The following is a 22,549-nucleotide window of genomic DNA, read 5'->3' as shown; positions in this document are numbered from 1 at the left end:
TCTAATGGGGTTTGCATTGTTTCCTAATTGATGCAGTTAATGCCTAATTAGTGCACTTAATTGGATAGTTGCACACACTTAACAGATGTTGCGCTTAAATTTAAACGAAGCCGCCACTGAAATGCTCTTGGTTAGAGCTCAGCAATGTCTCAATCGTGGGACACGTCACAATTTTTGACCTATGTTTGTCGATGTACTGAATCTTGACACTGATATTAATGACTGTTCGTAAAAGCTTATTTACAGATTACAGAAATAGTCCAGAGGAATGCTCATTGATACCATGTGCATGAGCGCTTTTTGTTCCCCTATTATTGTTTGTCGTGAGATACCCTTTAATCTTTTTAAGTCAACTTTTGCATGTTGGAACCCAAAATATAAACAATTTCATTTGCACATTCCTGCTTCGTGATGTCATTTCTTTCTTTGACAGAATGATTCTTGTCATTTAGTGAACAGTTTCATTGCAAAGGCTGCAAACCGGTAAAATGAAATCTCTTGATGTGAATGTGAACATGGGGGCGCAACAAAAGCCCCCTACTGGTTAAAATCAGAATTGCACAAACCATTTGTAACGTAAGCCATAAAACAAAATAAAAGAAGGTACAAATAATACAACACTTTTATAATAACTACATTTATATTATTATTCATCCATTTACCCCGCAGTTGACAGTATATTATTATCTCTAGCAGAAAGGTCTGATAGTGGTATTGCAGTAGGTTGACTTACCTTCCCATACAATAATTATAAAAACAACAAATTCTCACACAACTGTTTAGATTTGCTTCCCGTGGACACACTGACATAAATAAAATGTCAACATTGAAGTAAACCATCTACTTACCCAGACGTCTTCACATTTCATTTTATGAACCACGGTTTGTGGCGCAACGACGACATCTAGTGGCAGGACACAGTACTGTTCAGTGGCTAACTACTGAATGAGCGACAAACACACACTTTTCAGTGTCATGTAAGGCTTTATTGAAGGGTCTAAGGAGTAATTTAGAGGTTTTGTTTTAGAGGTGAGCCAATACACAGATCTATAGGCTACTATTTCACTACAGGCTACTATTTTCACTTGTATACATACTTATATGTATACTTAGATATTGCAAATATATTTGCAGTAAATCTATGATTGTACTTGTTCAGAGTTTATTCAGTTGACCTTTAACATGCAAAGATATCTGACTTGAGTAGTTCTAACCTGACTTGTTTTAGTCTTACAGGGTGTGGTGTGATTGTGGTTTGATAACAGTTTCACAGATCTACGGTACAGTGGTTGTCTCGAGGAAATGGTGTGGTGATGCATGCAGGCTGAAGTTTGGATGACGGCGATCCTACTTTTAAAATGACAAACATCTGATTTACGATTCACCGACACTTGCAGAGCCAAACACCTCTGACAGAAGAAGAAACCGTGAAAGAAATAAAACACCAGGACAAATGTGCGCACGGAATTATTGGTTAAAAGTTCTGAGGCGTCAGTAGTGATCGCGTGACCGGTTTCGCCGACAGGTCTCATTAAATCCTGAAACAAACCGCGAGAGGAAAGGCAATAACTGGACGCAGAGATTGCGCTCATCCGATAAATGCTAGCTTGCTTTGAGGCTTTGGCGACGGAAGGAGTGGCACTTTTTGACTTGATTTCACAGCGTTTTCGTTTGCACATTCCACCTGAATGTGAAGTGTAAAAAAGGCCTATAAAGGAAATGGGCACAGAGTGAAAACAAGGCCACTATGTCTGGACTACAACCGAGCTGGGGAGGAAAACCAAATTTAATTTATTATTCTCACAGTGACGCTCAGCTCTCAGCGCCGAGGTCGAATAAGATGAAACATATCTTAAGTCCGAGAAATGCCAGATATCAAAAATAATTTAGGGCGACAGAACTGATTAAAAATCATCACAGGCACTCAGAGCTACAAGGTAAGACCAAGGAAACACAAGGTCTCTCAGCAGGACATGCTGTCTCATTCTGTTTTCTTCCACTTTCTTTACAAATTAGATTTAAAAAAATAACTGAGCTAAGGAGCAGGGGCTGTTCCCTGAACCCGAGCCTGCTCTGCTTATATACATTACAACCGTGAGCTGTGCGGTGATGCCTGAACAGACAGCAACACTGCGCAGCCTCATCCCACAGTCGTCTCATCACACGTCACATTTACAGGTTTTACAGGCGCTTTCAAATGAAGCAAGTCGCGAGTGTGGACACCAGCACTCGAAGACGGACCCACCGAATCCCATCCTAGCAGAACCACGTGGTTTGGAAGAGTCATGCAGGTGCACAAGGATGACAGACATGTACTTTACATCATTATGTACAACTGGTGGCTGGGACGGGGCTGGTGGCTTTAGGAGGGGTTTCCTTCTGTCGACGAGTCTTCCAGCCTTTGAGGTGGAGACCATTTAAAGAACACGGGATCTCTTGCTGGACAGTGATCCATGCTACAAGACAAAAGCAGATTTTTAGAAGCGAAATAATAAAATTTGAGCTCTTCAACATGCGCATTTGTGGCATCCCTATAGTAAACACCTAGAATAGCTCCACAAATGGTGAAAAGTGTATGCTGGGAGTGTTAATAACATATACTAATAACATAAACCTCCTACTGGAGTGGAGGAGACTCAAACTGGGGCTCTAGAACCCTTAAAACTGTAATAGCTGTGTATCTACATGCTGGAATATGTAATTACACCCTGTGACCTACCTTGGCCTGCTTGTAAAAGTGCGGAGCCAATTCCACCAACCACGATGACTCAACGGCGGTCACGTCACGCATGAAGTATTTAGACGTCTGCACCACTTCGTTGAAAACAACCCTGAAGGCAAAATGGATTAGCAGGAAAACACACCCGTATTGTGATGTACTGTGTCACGTTGTACCACTGTCTGTGTGCCGTCTGTATGTGAGAACTCGCAGGATAAATAAATCTACTCACCATTTTGGAGGTTTCTCTGCATAAAGCACAGAATTCGGGTGGATGTGAAGTTCTCGATCATCCCGTAAAGTCCTGTGGGATTTTTTTTTTTAAAAGAGACATGAAGACTAAGTGTCAACAATTTCTTTTTACTTGTGAAATTTGGAGATCCACAACGTACCGGTAGGAACCAGAATGGTGGAGACGGGCCGCATTAGCGAAAAAGCCCAGCACGATGCACCTTAAGATCACAACCGGGTCACCTGAGTAAGAGAGTGAATCTTTCACTTGTTTTTCATCTAAAATGGTGCAAAGGAAGTGCAAGTGTGGAATTATGTTTTATTATTAACTGAAAATGGAAAAAAAAGAGAAGCTTTGATATGTTTTACAGGATTTAAAACTAAAGAATACCAGGAGCATCCATATGTTAATGGTTAGATTTCCATACCCTCGCTGGTAGTCCGTGGCACCTTAAACTTGTTCATGAGGCGGCGGAGCTGCTCTCGCACAGTCATGGCCCGCTGTAGACCCTTATAGTTGAGGAAGTGCTTCTGGCACCACTGGGAGCTCTTCTGGTGCTACAGGACAGAGGAATGATTTTATATCCCTGAATCAAGCACATGAGCCCCCCGTTGTGTAGGAGGTTCAGCACACGAGCTCCCAGCATACCTTAATGAATGCTTCATACACATTCAGCATGGTGAGGTGGTCTCCTTCAGCCACTGCAAACTTCCTGTGCTCTCTGGCCTGCAGGATCAGAGACAAATCAGTTAACCATATGGTTTTTTTTTAATCATGCGTGTTTGTTGACACTCACAGCAGCTTTCTTCTGATTAGGTGGCACGACAAATATATTCTGGATCTGCATCATGGCTGCGATGGTGACGATCTCTTTGGAGCAGCCGAAGTTTCCAGATTCAAGGAGCATCTTGGCAAACATGGGGCTGAGAGGAAACTCTGCCATCCGCAGACCCATGGGATCAGTCAAACGTCCATAATTGTCCAAACCTACCGGCAGAACAACAGCCTCTGAAGAGTCCGCCTAATGTTTGAGGGGAAATCCTCACCAAGGGATGGTTTTCCTTTGTATTATTTTATAAGCTTTGGTTCTCACCTCCCAGGGCATAGAGTAGCTCCAGAGCCTGGACCATGGTCTGAGCCGGAGGAGGCTGCAAAAGCATTTAAAAAAACAAATTAATCTCAAGTCACTTCAAAGAAAGGGTTCTTTGAAAGCCAGAATTAAGGTAAAACTCTCCTCAACACCCTTGTCGTTACATCTGATTGCATTCATTCTAAGCTTTCTATATACTTTTCCCTAAAGGCAAAGAGCCATTCCTGCTAATTAAAATGCACGAGTATAATGTCTCTTTCTCAGTGGGTGAAGACATAAAAGGCAGCCAGTGTGCAAAATGGGCATACTTACAGAAAGAAAGTTAAACCGCAGCACGTTGTCAATGCCTAAAGCCTTGAGCTGCAGGATGACAGGAGCCAAATTGCTGCGCTGCATCTCTGGTACGGTAGAATCAGGCAGTTTCTCAAAGTCTTCCTCTGATGCGTAGAACACGTGAAGGGGATGATTAGAAAACAGTAAATATTATCAATTGAATATTCCACCAATCCCCGTCTTCAGTCTTTCCTGCGAACTCAAACACACCCGTGTACAGCCTGAAGCATTTCCCAGGACGGTTTCGTCCGGCTCTTCCTGCTCTCTGGCTGGCTGAGGCCTTGGAGATGGGTGTGACCACCAGCGATTCGATGGCGTTGTGGGGGTTGTAGGCCCGCAGCTTTACAAATGCGCAGTCAATGACGTACACGATTCCATTTATGGTAATGGAAGTCTCAGCTATGTTCGTGGCCACCACGACCTAAAAAAAGCAGGCAGAAAAACAGCAACAAGAGAGGATGCTTTTAGGTAAAGCTTGTATTCCAGCCACATCTGCACAGTAGAGACTTGCAAAGAACTCAGAATTTCTACATTAAAGGAGGGTAGACATTTCACTGACTGCAAAATTACCTTGCGAACAGAGGGGGGGACCCTCTCAAAGACCTTCATTTGGTCAGGGTAAGGCAGACCAGAGTACATGGGCAAAATTCGGAGGTGTTTCTTCATGCCATGTTTCGACAGAGTCCTGGCCTGCTCCTGCAGAAGCGACACCACTTTCTCCACTTCATCCTAATGGAAAAGTAAGAAGATGAATGCTTAATGGGGATCATGAAATAATGGCAGAATTAGCGAGAAGGCCAGTGACCTGCCCGGTGAGAAATGCCAGGACGTCCCCGTCTTCATCTGCCTCATGAAGCTTCACAACTGTCTCCACTGTGGCCTTCACGTAATCTGGGACTGGACTGAGAACACACCAAGGTTGACCACTCAGACATGACTCAAAGTACTCAAACAAGAACCATGTGTCCACACTGGATTTCACCAGGGTACCTGACAGTGTAGAAGATGTCCACAGGAAACGTGCGTCCCTCCACCGTCAGAATCCCACACGTGTCCTTGCTGGGGTCTCCGGTTTCATTCAGGTTGAAGAAATCATGAAATTTCTGTTGATAATGATTATTTTAGAGTTAGTCTCGTGAAAAATAATGTGTTAATTGTTAACTTTTGTTCCATCAAAAGAGCACTGTGTAGCAATTAGAAGACATCTGAGGTCGTGTTTCAGCCGACAGGCCACATTCATGCCCTTGTGGTCTTTCATCAGCACTGGTACACTGTGATCTGAACCTTCCCTTAAATTGTCTTTGTTTGCCCTCTTTTTTTTTCTATGTAGCATATCATCAAGTTCATCTTAATGAGTCAGTCACCTTGGCATCCAGTGTTGCAGATGCCACAATCAGCCTCAGATCTTGCCGCTTTTTCTGAATCTAGAGAAGAGGACACGACACTTTCTAAAGAGGTACTGTAGAATTATGGTAGTACAGTTTTGTTAAAGAAACTAAGGAACGTACCTTTTTAAGCAGGCCAATGGCAATGTCTGTGTACAAGGTTCTCTCATGTGCTTCATCTAGCATCAAAACACTAGAAATAAGAGAAAAGTAAAGAATAAAACAAGTGACACGCGCGGGAACCAAGAGAACCAAGTCTAATGAAAGTCAGTCTCTTAGCGGAGAGGTTTCATTTAATGCTGTATGTACCTGTATTTTTTCAGAAGAGGATCTGACATCATCTCCCGCACCAGCATTCCATCTGTGACGAACTTGAGATGGCGTGCATGTTAGATCACCAAAAGGAACATCATTCAGTGCGAGACAACTGGTCTGGAATTAGGAATACCTTGATCCGTGTAGCTTGTGGATCAGAACAGTCATCAAATCTGATGGTGTAGCCCACCTCATGGCCCAGCAGAGCGCCCCGCTCCTCTGCTACGCGGTTGGCAACCTATCAGCCACAGTGAGATGGAACACGTCTGAGGCAATCACATTTCAAACAAAGAGCGGAGGAATGACCTTGTTGTACGGGGACTTACTGAAACTGCAGCTACACGCCGAGGCTGCGTCACACCAATCACTTTCCCTTCTGCTGCCCACCCAGCCTCCAGAAGGTACTGAAAAGATCAAAATGATGAATGAACAAAGCACGAGTTATAAAGACGTCAGAGATTAATCCTCAAATGTAGTCAGACCTTTATTGAAATAAAAACGTATTAATCGATTATCGACTAACCTGAGGGATCTGTGTTGTCTTTCCACATCCTGTCTCACCAACTATAATGACAGTCTGGCAGCTCTCAACCATGTATAAGATGTTATTTCTGTGCTAAAAAGGAAACAATTAACAAAGAAAACGATCAAACGCCAACACTGAGAAGCGGTGGCACTGCCCTCCGGGCCACCGTACTGTCATATCCAAGCACAATTAGCGCGTTAAAAACCTTGAAAACTGGGAGTTTTTGTCGCTGTCTCTCTATCGAGAGGGCGGTGTGCGGGTTATAGATGATGGGGGACCCGGTGGCCTCTGTGTTGAGCTCCCGCTCCTCCGAGATCCCCGGCGCTTCAGTCCCTGGAGCAGAAGAACGGTGAAGGTGAAGACGCAAGATTCAAAGGAACGGGCTTTACTATCTGACCCATGCCTTGCAAATTAAGGTGTATTCATTAAAGTCAGTTTGACTTTATTATACCTTATTACTAAAATAATCGTACCACCTGGCTGACGTCGCGTTTTGTTTGGCCATCTTATTGATTACGCTAATGTTAGCCGAGCTGAGCCGAAGCAGAGAATGCGCAGATGCGGTGAACAATTCTAATCGACACGGTTGGATAAATGATCACAGAGAAAACATGCATTTATAAACGTTAACCTAATGTCATACACCAAACTCTCAGTTTGTACTTTTTCCGCACTTACCCGGTTTCCAAAATTTCATGGTGGGAAGGGGAGCCGCCATCTTGGTATCTACGTCACATCGTTGATGACGTCACGTCAAACACATATTTCTGTACTTGCCTGTGTAAAGGTAGTTTTCTCAGTCCAGTTGACAGAGAAAACTACCTTGGATTTATGTATGTAACTATTATCAGTAAACAAAAAATAACTTAATTGAAACCAGCATTAAAACTGTATGGCCCATTGTTACTTCAACAGTTAGAAAAGCATTCCAACTTTTACATCAATGCAGCACCTACAACAAACAAGGGACAATATCTTTGCAAATGGGGGCCAGATAAAGCCCATGTTTAATGATTCCCAAAAGATTTGATCAGAAAATACAATCCTCTCCAAATACCAGTTGTCTTGTTGAGCCGCATCATTAAAAGGTCTTTGCAAGTGCTGCTATTTAACCATTTCTCCAATACAAAATACTGAGAAATGTTACATCAGAACAAAAGTACAAATAAATCACTATAATGCAAGATGTATTTGACAAAATGGACATTGTACAGAATGTAGAGACAATTTTAAATTAATTTAAAAAACAACAGATACAACTGATCAGAATGTTAAGAGGGAAAAAGGGATTTAAGTCTTTACAGCCATTTCTAGATACATAAACAGCATGCACCACTCTTTCCTGTTTGGTAAATCAAATGGATTTATAAGGTTATAACCTTATTTGACTAGTTAACTGATTTAATTAATGGTGCTATGAGACTGATGACAAATATTGACCTATTGTCAGCTTTGAATGTCATTTTTAGTCACATCTGTTGAGTAAAGCACCTACGAAAACCTTTATGAATGGTAATTTTATAGCCATTAAGAGAAAAGAAAAAAATCAAAGTCTAATATTTTATGAGAAATGATGTTGCCTTTAAACCAGACTAATACTTTGGCTGGAGCAGCACCAAAACATTCTCTCCATTGCTCTATTTAATTTAAAAGCCAAACTTGAATAATTTATAAATTTAAGGTTACTTTAATGAGTAGCTCCAGGATTGTTCCAATTTTTTTTATATCTACATACTGATTACAGTGCATTCTTTTTGATACCTGATGTCCAAAATCTAAACATTAATGACTATATGGTAAGACAAGTTCATTTAAACATAAGTTTATCTGTTCTACAAATTAATACACATATTTTAAAATCTGTGCTTATGCCATTAGCAAAAGGCCTGGATTTAGCTACAATGAAAAAGAAAATCACTCAGTTTTGCATAACAAGACACCAGCACACCCTTTTAGCTTGTGTTTCCGTCAGAGACGACAAGGACACAAGGGGGGAAAAACATAAGAGAAGTGAGTCGGGGAACTTCAAGAATCAAGGACAGCATTCAAACATGGCGGACTTCCAGGATCTCGATCATGAGGATTCCAGTGATGCGTGGTACAATGCAAAGTCATACTGTGTGTATGTAGGCGCATTAACAGCTCAGTCCATCTGTCTTGACATTTTACTTCTGAAGAAATAATTGTATTTAGTGTCCAACTGATTCATTGGATCCCCCTCAGTCAAAGTGTAGAGCCGTGTAAAAGATTATCCACACCACCTAAAAAAAGAGGAAAAAGTCTGGTAAGATGTCGTTAACTGACTGACATCCTCAACAGAACGGGTGGTTTTTAGAGTGGCATACAAAATTAACCATCTCATTATTCTGCAAATGGCAATACAAGTGGTCGGCTTCAAGGACGCCTCCCAAATCCATTCTGTGTTAGACAGTATCGCCCTCACCAGAAACAGAGCAAAAGATGTCATGAAGCCCTCTTTTGTGAGTTCCCATGTTCCACCATAGTCTTCTTCATCAATCTGCTGAAAACTGCTGAAGTATACATACAGGACACCGGCGTTGATAACACAGAATCTGAGGAGAGACAAGAAGGTTTGTTTTTTTTTTTTTTAAAGTGTTGTGAATATAAGTTGAGACTTCATTGTCACTGTATAAAAAATAAGACAATGAAAAAAAAGAATGTGCATTCAAGTTTTAGCTTCACTTTATTCAAAATGGTTTTCCATTCACCAAACATCGATATGAATTCTCATCCATGATAGTACAAATATTAAAGTACAAACTCACATGGCTATTCCCAGAAATCCTTTCAAAGGAGCTACACCCCATATTACACCAAGGATTACTGCAATAATTTGCCGAAGCCAGTAAATCACATCTAAAAACTCATCCTGCAAGAGAAAACAGATAATTAGTTGTGGTCAGAAATGTCTTGCATTATAGAAGTCAGTGAATTAAATGATTTTATAATTGAAATCTGCAGAAAGGCGTCTATGAATAAAAATGCACTACCGTATTTTCTTTTTTTAAACCGCCTTGCGATATTTATAGGTTCTTTGAGATTAGTGGCATATTAATATCTATACATGTTGCCATGTATATAGATGTATATAGACATGTTGCATGAATATAGATTCTGATATTTAAATTATCCGTCGAGCGGTATGCACCTTGTATCCTTTGTTCCTGACTATTCAGGGTAAATCAAGACAAATGACATTAATGATTAGCATGGGGGCTATTACAGTTAGCCATCTTTACGAACACCTGGTAGCAAACGAGCTCCTCTCAATTTTGAGCGGCTTGTATCGAGATGTGGGATATGTTGAAGGGGCGAAGGACTGACCTTCTCTTCCCAGACAGCATTACTGTTGAAGGCTTTGCTCCATGTGGACTGCTTTACACCCCCATTCAGCTGATGACTTTCTTCTTTCCGCTTTGAATTGTTTGACATTCTTTACAGTTTCCTCGGGACACGGACGACAAGAAGTTACAATCCTAAAGCGGACACCCAAAGCCACGCTTAAACCTCCGATGCAGTCAAAAAAACAACGCGGGGAAAAATTTGGAAAGGTATTAAGGAACTCGCAGTCCGCTGATCTGACAGATTTCAGTCGCTGACCAAAAATCTTCTGCGCATGCGCAATGTTGTTTGACCTCCGCCTGAACCAGCCAATCAGAGAGTGCGACGTTTCCGCTCTGGCGACTGACTGTTAAATTCCACAGCGACCCCCAGTGGCGACACTCTGGTATTGACAAAGCGTGTTCGGCTCACTGTGAGAAATAAGTTTACTGAAGAAAGTAAAAGAAAAAAGATCACTGAATTCGAAGTCAACAGAAGGTAATAATAATAATATAATATACAGTGCAAATGCATATAGTTTCATAAACAAAAGACATGATGAGCGATTAGTGACACTAATGTCACGGATGGGGGATACATAATTTCGACGGCATAATTTGGAGCAAATTTTAGCACCATTACATCGAAAGACGTGAAATTTGCATTAATAAATAAATTAACATTTACACTAGGTCAGCAAAAAGTTACACTTTACTGTGGACTGGTTACCATAACAACTGATCATTGTGACATACTTCTTCATTCCACTTGTACAGGCACATATTTCCTAAAATGGATTATCACAAATATAAGCTTATACGTTTCCCAGGTGTGTTTGCCCAAAAGAAACAAATGCGAATGAAGTTCATGGAATAATCAGTAGAAAGGCCCCGAAAGATAAAATCCCGTCTTTGATTGTTCCTTCCCTTGTCCAGCAGGGGGCCCTCTGTGTTTGGGCGACAGAAACGTTCCTGATGCCCATATCTTGATGCACATGCACTGTCTGATATAAGATGAAGAGGTTGAAGAAAAACTACTGTTGAACAAAATCTGTTTCAGTACATTTCCACAAATACTGGGCCATGGCCAACTTTCCAATAACTGAAGATTAGAAATCGTAAAACAATGTTGTTTTGAAACGATAAGGCAAGAGTGAATGAAGTTGTAGGCCTACGCTCAATAAACACTGGCTTCTCTTAATAATCTTACTATATTTAAGTCTGATATGTTCAGAGTATTGTTTTAGTGTCTTTAGTTCATTCATGGTTTGTTTTAAAGATAAATTGTCGTAATTTTTGATTATTTTTCCTGGTCTGTCAGTTGTGAAAACAGAAATATGATGGATTAGGTTTAGTAAAGGAAAACCAAAGTCGCTCAACAAATGCTGTTTAATATTTTACATCACTAGTTTCTTGAGCAAATTTCACCAATTACAAAAGTCACACATCCCATCAGGAAGAGTTCCACACACAGATCAGAATTTCTGATATTTTCTAAATCTATTACAACCCGGGGAAATGGCAAGACCTGCATGGTTTCGCGTCAGATGGAGTTTGTTATTTTTGCCTTTAAAAGCAAGTCTGAAGAGTATTAAATGCACTGCATTTTCTGTCACTGTCTAAGAAAGTGTAATAAATCCCTACACGTCTGACTTTTCCTTCTTTTAAGCATAGATGCAAACTGTACTAGAGGTATACCAAGTACTGTCTAACAAGTACTCGTATTGTTCGATGAAGATCGATGAATAAATGTAATAAATAACAGACTTGCCAAATGAGTGACATTTATTTCCAGATTGATTCAAACTGTATATGTTCGAGGTGTAGATCCTCACGTTTGGAGGCTACTTTCTCCATCTTGTACGCCTGTTTGGGAAGAAGAGTAAACTAAATATTGTGCAGGAGGGATGTGTTGTAATAGTTTTATTTACCTACTCCACGCTTGGAATCTAGAGTGGAATAAAGAGTGAAGAGACTGAGGCCATCCAGCCCTCTTTATGAAGACCCTGCATTCTTCGCAGGTTGCAGCAGCCGCGTTGTTGAGGCTTGGTTGCGGGGTAACCAACACGACTGCTTCTTCGCGATGTCACTTTAAGAGAAGTCACCTGGGGGGGGGCACAGGTGTGAGCCGCGCTAACCTCACGTTAACCGGTGCAAAAGAAGCTCTGCTCACCGGCAACTTGGCAGCGAGCTCCTGCAGAGCTGGGGTCAAAGGCAGGATGTGGCTTCGGACTCGCCTCTTCTGTCTGAGCCCTGGCGGAGCGCGAGCTCTCACGCCAACTCCACCGTCAGTGACGTCGGCGTCACGTGTCCGCCTCTTCCCTCAGTACGTCCGTCGTATTTTTCCTCCCCTCCGCTGCCTGCTTCTCTGAGAGCCGCTCGAAATAAACAACCGCAAAAAAAGGGGGCTACAGTCGAAAGCGGCCCGGTGTCAGGTTTAGGAGCAGCGGATGGATAGAGGGGGTTTTACACCTCCAAGTTAACCATCAGTGAAGCCCGAACCTCCCGTCCGTTTGTGGTTCCGCTAACCCGCATCAGCGTAAACTTTAAAAGCCCTGCGCTGCGCACACCGAGCTCCCACCAGGCGAGGTGAGTCTTCATTTATACTCCGCATTTCTGCAAAGATTCCACCTTTCCCAAACTTGTGCGGGCTGCTAACAGCCTTACCTTTGCGGGCTGCGCCGTGGATCAGCCCAGCTGCTGCATGTCGCCTGCTTAAAATGGCGACAGCCGACGGAAGGGGGGAGACAGTAGTTCTGTTGGGGTCGGGGGCTCGCCTGTCCGCCACTTTAAACTGTTTGGATCGCCCAGGAGCCGCGGCGGAGACGAGCCCATCAAGTTGGGGCTCCCTCCGCCTAACTTGAGCGGAAGAAGAAGACGCATCATTTACGGAAATGTTTGACACCTCTCCGCCTGTTTCACTTCCAACCCTGCGCGCTGTGTTGGCCACAACGTGCTGCTATTGTTTATGTTTGCAACAAAACAACAACAACAACAACATTGTTTTGATGCCAATAACGAGGACGCGTTGTCGGCCCGGGGTTGAGGTTTGTGGCGCGTTTGTCCCGCATTCTTCAAGCTTTTGTGTGAATGAAGTTGGGCATCAGTTTGACATCCTCGGTCCTGTCTGTCAGAATCTCATAAATCAATACCTAAAATTCCATTCACATATTCCCAGGCTGCCCTCTTGCCTCACATCTAGACTAAGTATGATGGTAGATGGTGTGCGTGTGCGCGGGCGCGAGTGTGAGAGACTTTAGGGATTAGAGCAAAGCTTTACCTGACCGTGTCTTATGTCCACGTGAGTCCCTGTCATTGACAGGCACTTTAATCCATCGATCATCGCTGCATGTTTGATGTACTGGAAGACTTTAGACAGAGAATCCCCTTGTTTCCTGGGGTCAAATGAGCCGTATTTTGTGTCGCCGTGGCGCTTCATCTTGCTGGATGTGTTTCGGTTGCTGTGGTGAAGCTACAGGAGCTGCACAGTTCACTCACCATCTTACCTACACCTCCTCCCCTCCTCCCTTTACTGGGGGAGCATCTCAAAGAATTCATCAGCATGAGTAAACTGTTATTTTGCATCTTGAGAATTGCACTTTGCTCCTCTCCTGCTAATCTTTTCGCCCATCAAACAATTAGCTGACTTTGCATTGTTTTCCAGCCCTTTTGCATATTCTGTCTTGGTTGGTGTTGGCGAATATTTGCTTCCAGACCTCCGCCAGGCCTGGAAACCAGTGGACTTTTTACACCGTTTGGAGAGAATTGCGTGATCCAGCCCCACATCTAGAGCGGGTTTGTGGTCAGCAGCAGCAGCAGCAGGCTCCTGCTCTGCTTGGTTGGTTCACAGTCTGTGATGTCAGCCATTTTAGGTTGGACAGCACGGAGCACGGTGCTCCGCCATCTTTCTCTCCCTCCCCACTCAGAAACCCACTTTCAACGTGTGCACTGGCCGTGGCCACAGCAGTGCGGCTGTTTGCAACCCATGCACCCATCCATTAACTGACCTGGCAGCAGATGGGATGTCGCGATGATGCGATCTTCTCCCAACCAGGAGTCCTTATTGCCTCTAAAACTAGGTTTTTGGAAGAAGCAATCGGTTACATTTAAACAAAGGTCAACCCCACATGGGTTTGAGTCAGTGAAACTAAGACTGAGAGGAGGAGGTGAGGGTTGTCTGTAGTACAGAAGAAAATTTACCAAAGGCTTTAGGGTCTTGCCTGCAACCACTGGGGCCCTACATGCCTTAGGCCACTGCAGATGTCCGGTCAGGGGGGACAGGGAGAGAGTTAACAGGAAGAGCCGACCAGTAGCGACCAATGGCGTGTTTTGGAAACGCCGACCACACCTCGCTTGAAGACATCAACACCGTTTGAGGGAGGTACTGAAATAGGAGCAGGGCTGGAACTCTACAAATACCACTCGCAGGCCTGTGCGGATCAAACGAGTCCCGCAAGAGTCGGGACGGCATCAGAGGTGTGCGCGCACGTAGGGTCTGAGTAAGCTCCTGTGTGCTTTTACCCACATGCCATATGCTTCAGAGAACCCGAGCTGGTAGATGGGAGGGACGGAGGGGGAGGCGTATGGGGGGGTGAGAGGTGGTTGCCATGGGGATAGTAACACTCCAGTGGCACCACCGACCTGTCTCCCTGGGCCAAACTTGACGGAAGAGGGAGGGGAAAAGAGGCAGATATGCTTACACAGAGTAGAAGTAGTTAGCACGGCGCTAACTGTGCAGCCAAGCTGCTGGAGGTCTCGTGTGTGTGTGTGTGTGTGTGTGTGAGCGTGCTATTATTGGCCCGTGCACAGAGGATATAGAATCAGGCATGGGGATGAAAGGAGGTCAGCCATTGATGAGGCTTATGAACCATAACCTCTATTAGTATAGCCTACGTTATAACATATAAAGTGTGTAAACGGGAGACTTTGACACACACCAAAAGAACCCCACCATGGCAGCCTCGCTACCTCGGTAAACAAGCCTCACACACAGGCATGCAGGCAACCACCCACGCACGCCACATACACACACTGGCGCGAACACACATGCGCCCATCCCACCACGCCTCCCCCCAGCACCCCCCGCCCCTCCCCTCCGCGCTCAAACTCACAGGAAATCCACGCATGCGAACACTGACACATAACACACAAAAACCTCGCCATCGCCACCCGGGCAACCAAAGCGGGTCCAACATTGAAGTTAGACTGCAGATGCAGTGGAGTCCAGCCCGTCCAGAGCCAGACATGAGTTGCCCATTGACTAAGAATAGCTCAGCTTGCATTGTTCAGTCTCAGTCAGCACCTGTATGGTGCCCAGGGGGGGTCTCTGATGGTTACTGGGATGCGGTGGGGGGTTTTGTTTGTCTCCATCCAGGACCGTCCATAAGTGCAGCGGGACATGACACGACCACGTTGATCACCTATTTCTTTTCGATGTGATTATTTTGGACGGGGCTGTACTTCAGCTGGATTTCAGGGTTATGTCCACTGGCCGAAGAGCTTGGGTAGGAACATTCCAGACTGCAGAGGAGGGAGGAGGGAAGGACTGTGTGATTGTAGTTAGGAGCAAGAAGGGGGCGTTGAGCAGCGGGGGTTAGCTGGGTGGAGTGGTGTTGGCCGGTTGGAGGGGGTATCGGACGAAAATTCCTCATTGAACACCTCAGTGCTTCCTCCACCGCAGTTAACACCCCTCCTTCCCTTGCCTCCTCACCCCAAACGAGCAGCCCATCCCCCACCATCCTCCCCCTGTTCACTCTTCCTCTCCCTCCTCTCCCTCCCTCCTCGGCTGCCCACCCACACCCAGCTGAGACCACGTGACGAACGGCCGAGGCTGCTCACCCATAAGCCTTTGTGTTGGTCATGTGACTCGCTCGCCTTGGCAGACCAGTGCCCCTTGATGCAGAACTGAATGGCAGAAGAGGAGGGGGGAACAACAGCCCAAGTGAAGGGCAGTTCACTCACTGGGGTGTGCACTGGGAACAAGGGGCATCACGTTCCTTCCACGGTGGCAAACATCACTTTCCTGTTAACCCCTCCCTACCCTCACTCGGAGAAGCCAACAAACTTCTCCCATTTTAAAAAAAAAAACCTTTGATTGATTTCCCGTACCCCGATTAAGTTCCCACACACGTTTAATGTTAACACTCTGTTCGCAGGAAATTGGATGCATTTTAACGAAGTGACACCTTGGTCCACCAAGGGTTAACTGGGCTGAACTAATGTACCGTGACCTTATATGTTCCCCACTGGCCAAAGTCAGAGTTGACTCCTACAATCTTTGTTTCTGAGAAGATTCAGTGAAAACCGGCTGCCCACCTGACATAAGTAGGGTTGTGCTCAAAAACCTCAAAGATGCTTAAGATAAAATTAGTCTCAGACAGGAGGCACAAGATTCTGTTAGCTGGGGAATATATTTGGTGCGTTAGCTTGGATCGTTCTGTGCAAGAGGTGTCATGTCAGTGCAGAGTAATTGGGAGCGTAATTGCCCTAGAGCTGTCCTTCATTACTGCACCACTACCACCCGCTCAGAGGGAGGCATCGAAGGAAGGAGGGAGGAGAAAAGTCGTCACCATTTTGTTTGAAGACAAGAGACTTCTTAGAAGAAGCTGCAACCTGTACAGGTGTCCGGAACCAATTGGAAACGCTGTGGATGTTTCTGTGATGACAGAACATGTTCAATAAAGTTACAGTGACCGGACTTTAAAGAACAAAAGTATTTCATGCTCCTTTGTGGGGGTGTGTCTGAGTGAGGGGAAGTGAGACGGAGTTGTGGGGGAGGGTGGATGAAGGGAGCGGGGCAGGAGCTCACCCAAAAAGCCTTTAGTAAAGACTGAGCTTCTCTTTAAATCACGTTCAGGTGTGCCAGGATTTGGGCCATGAATTCTTATCATTTAAAATGGGATTTGGGCTTTAACTAATCTGACCTCCGAGGCCTCGTTACCTGTTGATATCCGCACAGCATGCTTGATGTTCAGTCATGCGTTTCTTGGAGCACACGTGTTAAAACTCCACCATCTTTTTTCTTCGGTAACCAAACCTGTCCCACACGCTACCGGTGCACGGCGTCATTAACTGCTTCCTTTCATTTTTAGGTTTTCCAAAGTGTGCTGCGCGAACTCCCAGTGGACCTGTGGCCATGCCCCGCTGTCCTCCTCCCCCCTCCCCTGGTTTATAGGAAACCAGAAAACGTCCCGTATTCTCACTCGAACCACGTCCCCGACCGTTTGACCAACCGTCCCCTCACTGCGAGCAGACCATGGCCAGCAAGAGGAAGTCTACCATTCCGTGCATGATTCCCAGCAAGACTGTCCGGCCAGTAGAAGAGGTTGAACCGGACCCCCCCGCAGTCCCACATCACTCCAGGATTTCTGGAGACAGACGCAGCCCCCTCGACTCCGCCGAGGCCTCCAAATCGGAGCGGGCGGAGACTTTAAAAGAGGGCATTGGCACTTACACCTGTAAGCTGTGCAACTTTGAAACCCATGACCTTAATTTGTTTTTAGATCATGTGTACTCTGGACACTTGGACTTCCGCGCTGACCCCAGTTTCTTTTGTGTGAACTGTGGCGTTTCGGCACCCAAGTTTGAGGGGCTGGCCCTGCACAATGCCAGAGTTCACCCCAGCACGCTGAACACAACTCTGCAGCTCAAGAAAAAGGACAGAAGAGTGGTGGTGGAGCAGAACCTGATGGCCGGGGGCGAGACGTGCAAGGACGGAGAGATTTACATCACCAAAACCCCCATAATGAGGATGCTGAAGGGAAAATCGGAGCCGAAGCGGATCGTCGTATCTCATTCAGTCACCAGTGAGCCTTCGACAGAGCTGCCGTCTTCAGTCGCCTCCAGAGAAACGGAGAAGAACGGCGGCGCTCCAGTTAACGTCACACACGTTTCCACAATTGTCCACAACGGGACAAACAAGGTCACTCTGCCCTCAGCTATTCAGATCGTCAACGGCTCCGGAGCCTTGCCGCTGCTGAAGACTCCCATCACGCAGGTCAGGTTTCTCTGGTCTCCGTCTCTCTGTTCAACAGTTGTTGGGTTTTTTTTTTAGTGCTTAATTTATTTCCTGTTTAAATGAATTTCCGTAGGTGGTGTCAGTCGTTCAGAGCAGAAATATTCATCAGTCTGCACCCATCACGGCCGCCTCTGCAAATATTTCCTCCACCTCGTCGCCTCGTTCTTCCAAGAATCTCCCCAAGGTAAAACACATCTTTTATTATAAAGTTAGCTGAATAATGAACATTGTAATAACCCCTTTGCCCTCCCTTTCTCACATTCTAGGTGATGATTCCTTTGAGCAGCATCCCTACTTACAGTGCCTCCATGGACTCGTCTTCATTCCTAAAAACCTCCTTTAATAAGTTCCCCTACCCGACCAAGGCTGAGCTCTGCTACCTGACGGTGGTCACAAAGTTTCCCGAAGAGCAGATCAAGATCTGGTTCACAGCACAGAGACTGAAGCAAGGCATCAGCTGGTCTCCTGAGGAGATAGAGGAGGCCAGGAGGAAGATGTTCAACACGATCATCCAGACTGCCCCCTCTAGCTCCCAGAACCAGACCCAGAGCCATTGTAGTGCGGCCCCGCCAACCATCACGGTGCTGCCTGCCTCACTCGGTGCTACCGGGATCCCTCATATATTGCAGGGCTCTCTTGTAAGCCAGGGAGGGGTAATCGTCGCTCCGCCTGTATTAGCAAACGGTATCCAGGTTAGCAGTGCCCCTGTGGCTCTGGCCGTCACACCCAAGCCTCAGGCGGCAGCTCATCCCATGTTACAGGCGAGACCTGCGGCAGCTCTGGTGGCAGACAAAGGGGTTGGCATGGTGCTGGGGACGGTAGGGAGCAGCAGTACCGGAAGCACTGTTGTCAGTAGTAATAGTAGTCAGAGCGGGGGTGGGGTCGTCAGCAGTCTGACTAGCGTCATCAACCTCAGTCTCAGTCAAAGCGGCGCTAAAACGAACGCCGTCAACGGAAAACGTGGTGGCGCTAGCACAGACTGCAGCGACAAAAGTAATAGCACTGTCAACAGCCACGCGACAAACGCCGAACTCGGCAAAGCCAGCAACAGCGGCATTGTGAAGGGCGATGCCATAGTTGTCACGGACAGCAAAAACGCCACCGACAGCAACTCTAACGCCAGTAATGGCAAAAGCGGAGAGAAGGACAGAGACGGGGACGACACCGACGATAACACTACCAGTACACACGGAGATGAAGCCGACCGCAGCACCACCGACTCTCCCACCATCAGAATGGACGAGGCATCTTCCCCCGCGTCCAAGTCGTCGTCCCCCTCCCCCGCGGCGACCTCCAGCAGCGCGTCTGGCTCCCGCACGCCCATCAACGCCTTCCTGGATCCCAGCTTTTACAAGGGCAAGAAGTCACAGGAGCAGCTCGGCGCCCTAAAAGACAGTTTTCTGCTCTGCCAGTTCCCCGACCAGGACGAGGTGGAACGCCTCATCACTCTGACCGGGCTCACTGTACGCGAGGTCCGCAAGTGGTTCAGCGACCGCCGATACCACTTCCGCAACCTGAAAGGGATCCGCTCCGGCACAGGGGCACCGAGCAAGTCTGGCACAGTGGGCGGGACAGGAAGCGGTTCAAGCACGCCAGGGAGCGGCGGCAGTGCCAACTCGCACGATCAGAGCGACACACCCCAGCAGAACTCTTCACCTGTCAGCCCGACTCCATCGCAGACCCCCACTTCTCCCACCACGCCTTCCCGCAGACTCCCCAGAGCCCCGTCGCCGGACTTCACAGCTATCCGTTACAAGGAGCGGGAACCCCATCAGGTGAGATCGTGCAGATAAGTCACAGAGATCTTAAGACTGATTTGATTCACCTTCACTGACCTTCTCCCTCCCTCCGTGTTGTATGTTCAGATCCGAGCTCTGGAGGCCAGTTTCGCTCAGAATCCCGAACTAAAGGGAGAGGAAGTGGAGAGACTGCGAACTGAGACCAAGATGACCAGAAGGGAGATTCACGGCTGGTTCGCTGAGCGGAGGAAGAGGGTGGCGGCTGAGAAGAAGAGAGAGGAGGCGGAGCAGGTTTTGCTGGGGGAGGAGGAGACGGATGAGACGGAGGTCAGCTCGGGGAAACCGAAAGTGAACCCTATCAAAATAAACCTAAAGATGCTGAAGGTGACGGAGGCTAACGGAAAAGCGGAGGACGGATCGGATCACCCGGCACCGCAGCATCAAGCCGGCAGCACCTCCACATTATCCCGGAGTCACGGCGCAGCCCATCCCTCCACCGTGACACCCAAGTCCACCAAACCCACAGTCATTCGAGGGAAGAAGACAGTGGAGCAGCTGGAAATGCTGAAACAAGTGTACGTGCGCACACAGTGGCCCAGCGCCACTCAGTACGACGAACTGATCTCGGGCACTGGGCTGCCCAGGCCTGAGGTGGTCCGCTGGTTCGGGGACTGCCGGTACATGCAGAAGAACGGCCAGTTGAAGTGGCTGGAGGCCTACCAGACCATGGCTCTGGCCGAGGACAGTAAAAAGGGGAACATCCAGGTCCTCCAGGCCCACCTCAATATCCACGGAAGGCTGGAGGAGTCGCAGGTACGCAGGTTTTTCTGTCGGTTGCCCCTGAACAGCTGGACCGGCAGGAATACAGTTGATGGCAGGACGTTTATCAGTTCAGCTCAATATGGCAACAACAAAATTTAAGTGTAGGGTACAAAATCTGCCTAAGTGTCGCAGCCTCAAAGAAAGAACAGAACAATCTGGACTCAGACAAATTTTGTCATTACTTAAAAACAAAACGCAGTGTCTGCCCTGACCGTCTTTAGTTTGGATCAGGATGGCGCTATTTAGAACGGTTGTCGTTGCTTTGCACTCCAGATGTTTGCTTTGTTATACCGGTTGTATTTAACCCGCAGAGCTGAGGTGTTCTGAACGTGTGTAAAATGTGTGAAAGCCGTCGTTTAAAAGCGTTGCATGCACACTGCAGTTTTACACCAGGTCAAAACTGCAACTTTTAAAGGTGAAATCGTATTTTTCTCATCCTAGGGAGTTTTGTGCATTTCCTTACACTGTTTTTAACATTTGCCCATGTTTTTATCTATCCTAATGAGGTCTTTTCTGCTGCGGCTGACCCTCACATGTACGATTCTTTCTGAACAGTTGCAGGAACTGGTGGCGGCGAGTGGTTTAACCGGCGACCTGGTGCGCCACTGGTTCTCCAAACAGGCGTCTTTCAGCCGGATGGAGCAGGCTGCAGCCGCTCAGGTGGCTGTTCCAAGACCAGTTGTACCAGGTGTGGCAGCTGAATCACAAACAACCGGATCCTCCCCGCTGGAGCCACAGGCGGGACGAGGAACAGAAGACAAAATGGAGCAGTCGGTGTGTGGCGTCACGCCAGGGGCGTTGGAGGCAAAGGCAGCCAGGATTGTGAATCCTGTGAAAGGTATTTCTGAGCGAGACTAATGAACAAATGTAGAAACACTAAGAATCTAGTTAGTTAGGCTTTAGTGCGAGTTATTCAAACACAAAAACAAACGAGGAAGGAAGAAGCAGCGCTGTAAACTTCTGAATGATCACAGGGACGGACTGAAGAGCAGAGGGAGGAAGAAAAGATGGCGCATGTTACAGGATCACTGGGCGGAAGCGGCCCTACAACTCATCCGTTTTTTTCTCCCCCACCCCCAGAGGCAGGCACGACCTCCCTCTCTACATGAGGCTGTGTCCTCCCCATCCATCCACCCAGTCGTCCATTGATTTTGCCGCTCACATCCTCTCCGGTATTCTCGTCGGCCATTTTCCCCGTTAGGAGGAAGCTGCAGCGGCGGGTGTGGCAGAGGGGAGGGGCAGCTATGTTTGGTTCACGTGCCCACTGGGACTGGAGAAGAGGACAGAACAAAAGGGAGATTCACGGGGGGGGGCAGTTGATTCGCTTTTGGACATCTTTGACCAAGCAGGTTCTGACCGAATGTTCATTGTTTTTTGGGGGTGTTTTTTTTTTTTTTTTTTTTAAAGTAGGAAAACCTGCACGGCTCTTCGCTGCAAGGTGCTTCCCTGCCTTAAATAATGCAGCTTTTGGAGGAAAAAAACAAAAAACCACGAGAACTCATCTTCATTATTGCACTCATTCGCTTCATGCTTGAAACTTAACATGCTGTTAAACATCATGATGGATCTTTGGTTTTCATGCGATTATGTCAACGGCGATTACAATAAACAATGTTCAGTTCTGTCACCCGTAGGATGCAAGCACCCCCCCCCCCCCCCAAAAGTCGCATTTGAACAAAAGGAAGCGACTTGATTTGAAAAAAAAAAAAAAAAAAAAGACTAAAGGAATCTGGTTTGTGTTGCGTTGAGCGCTTCTTTCCACCACCGGCGTTCGTGTTTTTAACGGAACTTTATCAAGAAACAAATTTGACTGCAAAAGAACTTTTTACCAGAATTCCACCCTTAGACTTGATGTATAATTTTTACAGATGGTATTTGCAGAATAAACAGAATGTAATAAATGTCTCTTTTCTTTACATCTTTGTTGAATAATTCTCAGCTTCAGTGTTCAAATGCTCCAACTCTGGAACAGAAATAGAAACTGTCACAAAACCGTTGCTATCCATGGCCAATATTTACCCACTGAAACT

The 22,549-nt window shown here is 46.3% G+C and overlaps 3 protein-coding genes across 5 annotated transcripts; 1 reads left to right on the top strand and 2 right to left on the bottom strand.

Moving 5' to 3' along the window:
• Positions 1 to 969: 969 nt before the first annotated feature.
• dhx35 (DEAH-box helicase 35) lies at positions 970 to 7,362 on the bottom strand. Its single transcript, XM_003963357.3, has 21 exons — positions 7,279 to 7,362; positions 6,806 to 6,933; positions 6,598 to 6,690; positions 6,401 to 6,478; positions 6,208 to 6,312; positions 6,069 to 6,130; positions 5,883 to 5,952; positions 5,739 to 5,798; positions 5,365 to 5,477; positions 5,180 to 5,276; positions 4,945 to 5,103; positions 4,585 to 4,795; positions 4,354 to 4,478; positions 4,045 to 4,099; positions 3,748 to 3,938; positions 3,600 to 3,677; positions 3,379 to 3,508; positions 3,112 to 3,193; positions 2,952 to 3,023; positions 2,720 to 2,831; positions 970 to 2,456 (listed from the first exon to the last, which is right to left on the bottom strand). The coding sequence occupies exons 1-21, from the start codon at positions 7,316 to 7,318 to the stop codon at positions 2,418 to 2,420; spliced, it is 2,100 nt and encodes a 699-aa protein (XP_003963406.1). The 5' UTR covers positions 7,319 to 7,362; the 3' UTR covers positions 970 to 2,417.
• Positions 7,363 to 7,576: 214 nt separating this feature from the next.
• On the bottom strand, positions 7,577 to 10,275 carry rab5if (RAB5 interacting factor). The gene is made up of 4 exons (XM_003963330.3): positions 9,946 to 10,275; positions 9,387 to 9,490; positions 9,044 to 9,173; positions 7,577 to 8,861 (listed from the first exon to the last, which is right to left on the bottom strand). Exons 1-4 carry the CDS (start codon positions 10,051 to 10,053, stop codon positions 8,820 to 8,822), a joined length of 384 nt encoding a protein of 127 aa, XP_003963379.1. The 5' UTR covers positions 10,054 to 10,275; the 3' UTR covers positions 7,577 to 8,819.
• A 1,839-nt stretch (positions 10,276 to 12,114) lies between these two features.
• On the top strand, positions 12,115 to 22,420 carry zhx3b (zinc fingers and homeoboxes 3b). Of its 3 annotated transcripts, none has more exons than XM_011602482.2 (7): positions 12,115 to 12,530; positions 17,033 to 17,937; positions 18,032 to 18,142; positions 18,225 to 19,733; positions 19,824 to 20,510; positions 21,075 to 21,357; positions 21,600 to 22,420. In XM_011602482.2, exons 2-7 carry the CDS (start codon positions 17,197 to 17,199, stop codon positions 21,626 to 21,628), a joined length of 3,360 nt encoding a protein of 1,119 aa, XP_011600784.2. In that variant the 5' UTR covers positions 12,115 to 12,530; positions 17,033 to 17,196; the 3' UTR covers positions 21,629 to 22,420. The 3 variants fall into 3 exon arrangements, with proteins under 3 accessions (XP_011600784.2, XP_011600785.2, XP_029689345.1); XM_011602483.2 differs by having other exon boundaries at positions 21,494 to 22,420; XM_029833485.1 differs by lacking the exon at positions 12,115 to 12,530 and having other exon boundaries at positions 17,295 to 17,398; positions 17,524 to 17,937.
• The last annotated feature ends 129 nt before the right edge of the window (positions 22,421 to 22,549 follow it).

This window comes from Takifugu rubripes, chromosome 3 (assembly GCF_901000725.2).
Source record: "Takifugu rubripes chromosome 3, fTakRub1.2, whole genome shotgun sequence".
NCBI classification, from domain to species: Eukaryota; Metazoa; Chordata; class Actinopteri; order Tetraodontiformes; family Tetraodontidae; genus Takifugu; species Takifugu rubripes.
This window is presented reverse-complemented; position numbering and strand designations above follow the sequence as displayed.

Excerpts from the sequence above, each read along its gene's own strand:
- dhx35 (XM_003963357.3), bottom strand. The coding sequence starts at position 7,318 with ATGGCGGCTCCCCTTCCCACCATGAAATTTTGGAAACCGG. Across the intron at positions 6,691-6,805 it reads AAAAACTCCCAGTTTTCAAG|CACAGAAATAACATCTTATA; the intron begins GTTTTTAACGCG and ends TTTCCTTTTTAG. Across the intron at positions 5,799-5,882 it reads CCATTGGCCTGCTTAAAAAG|ATTCAGAAAAAGCGGCAAGA; the intron begins GTACGTTCCTTA and ends CCTCTTCTCTAG.
- rab5if (XM_003963330.3), bottom strand. The coding sequence starts at position 10,053 with ATGTCAAACAATTCAAAGCGGAAAGAAGAAAGTCATCAGCTGAATGGG. Across the intron at positions 9,174-9,386 it reads GGATTTCTGGGAATAGCCAT|ATTCTGTGTTATCAACGCCG; the intron begins GTGAGTTTGTAC and ends GTCTCTCCTCAG. Across the intron at positions 8,862-9,043 it reads CATCTTTTGCTCTGTTTCTG|GTGGTGTGGATAATCTTTTA; the intron begins GTGAGGGCGATA and ends CTCTTTTTTTAG.
- zhx3b (XM_011602482.2), top strand. The coding sequence starts at position 17,197 with ATGGCCAGCAAGAGGAAGTCTACCATTCCGTGCATGATTCCCAGCAAG. Across the intron at positions 18,143-18,224 it reads CTTCCAAGAATCTCCCCAAG|GTGATGATTCCTTTGAGCAG; the intron begins GTAAAACACATC and ends CTCACATTCTAG. Across the intron at positions 19,734-19,823 it reads AGGAGCGGGAACCCCATCAG|ATCCGAGCTCTGGAGGCCAG; the intron begins GTGAGATCGTGC and ends TTGTATGTTCAG.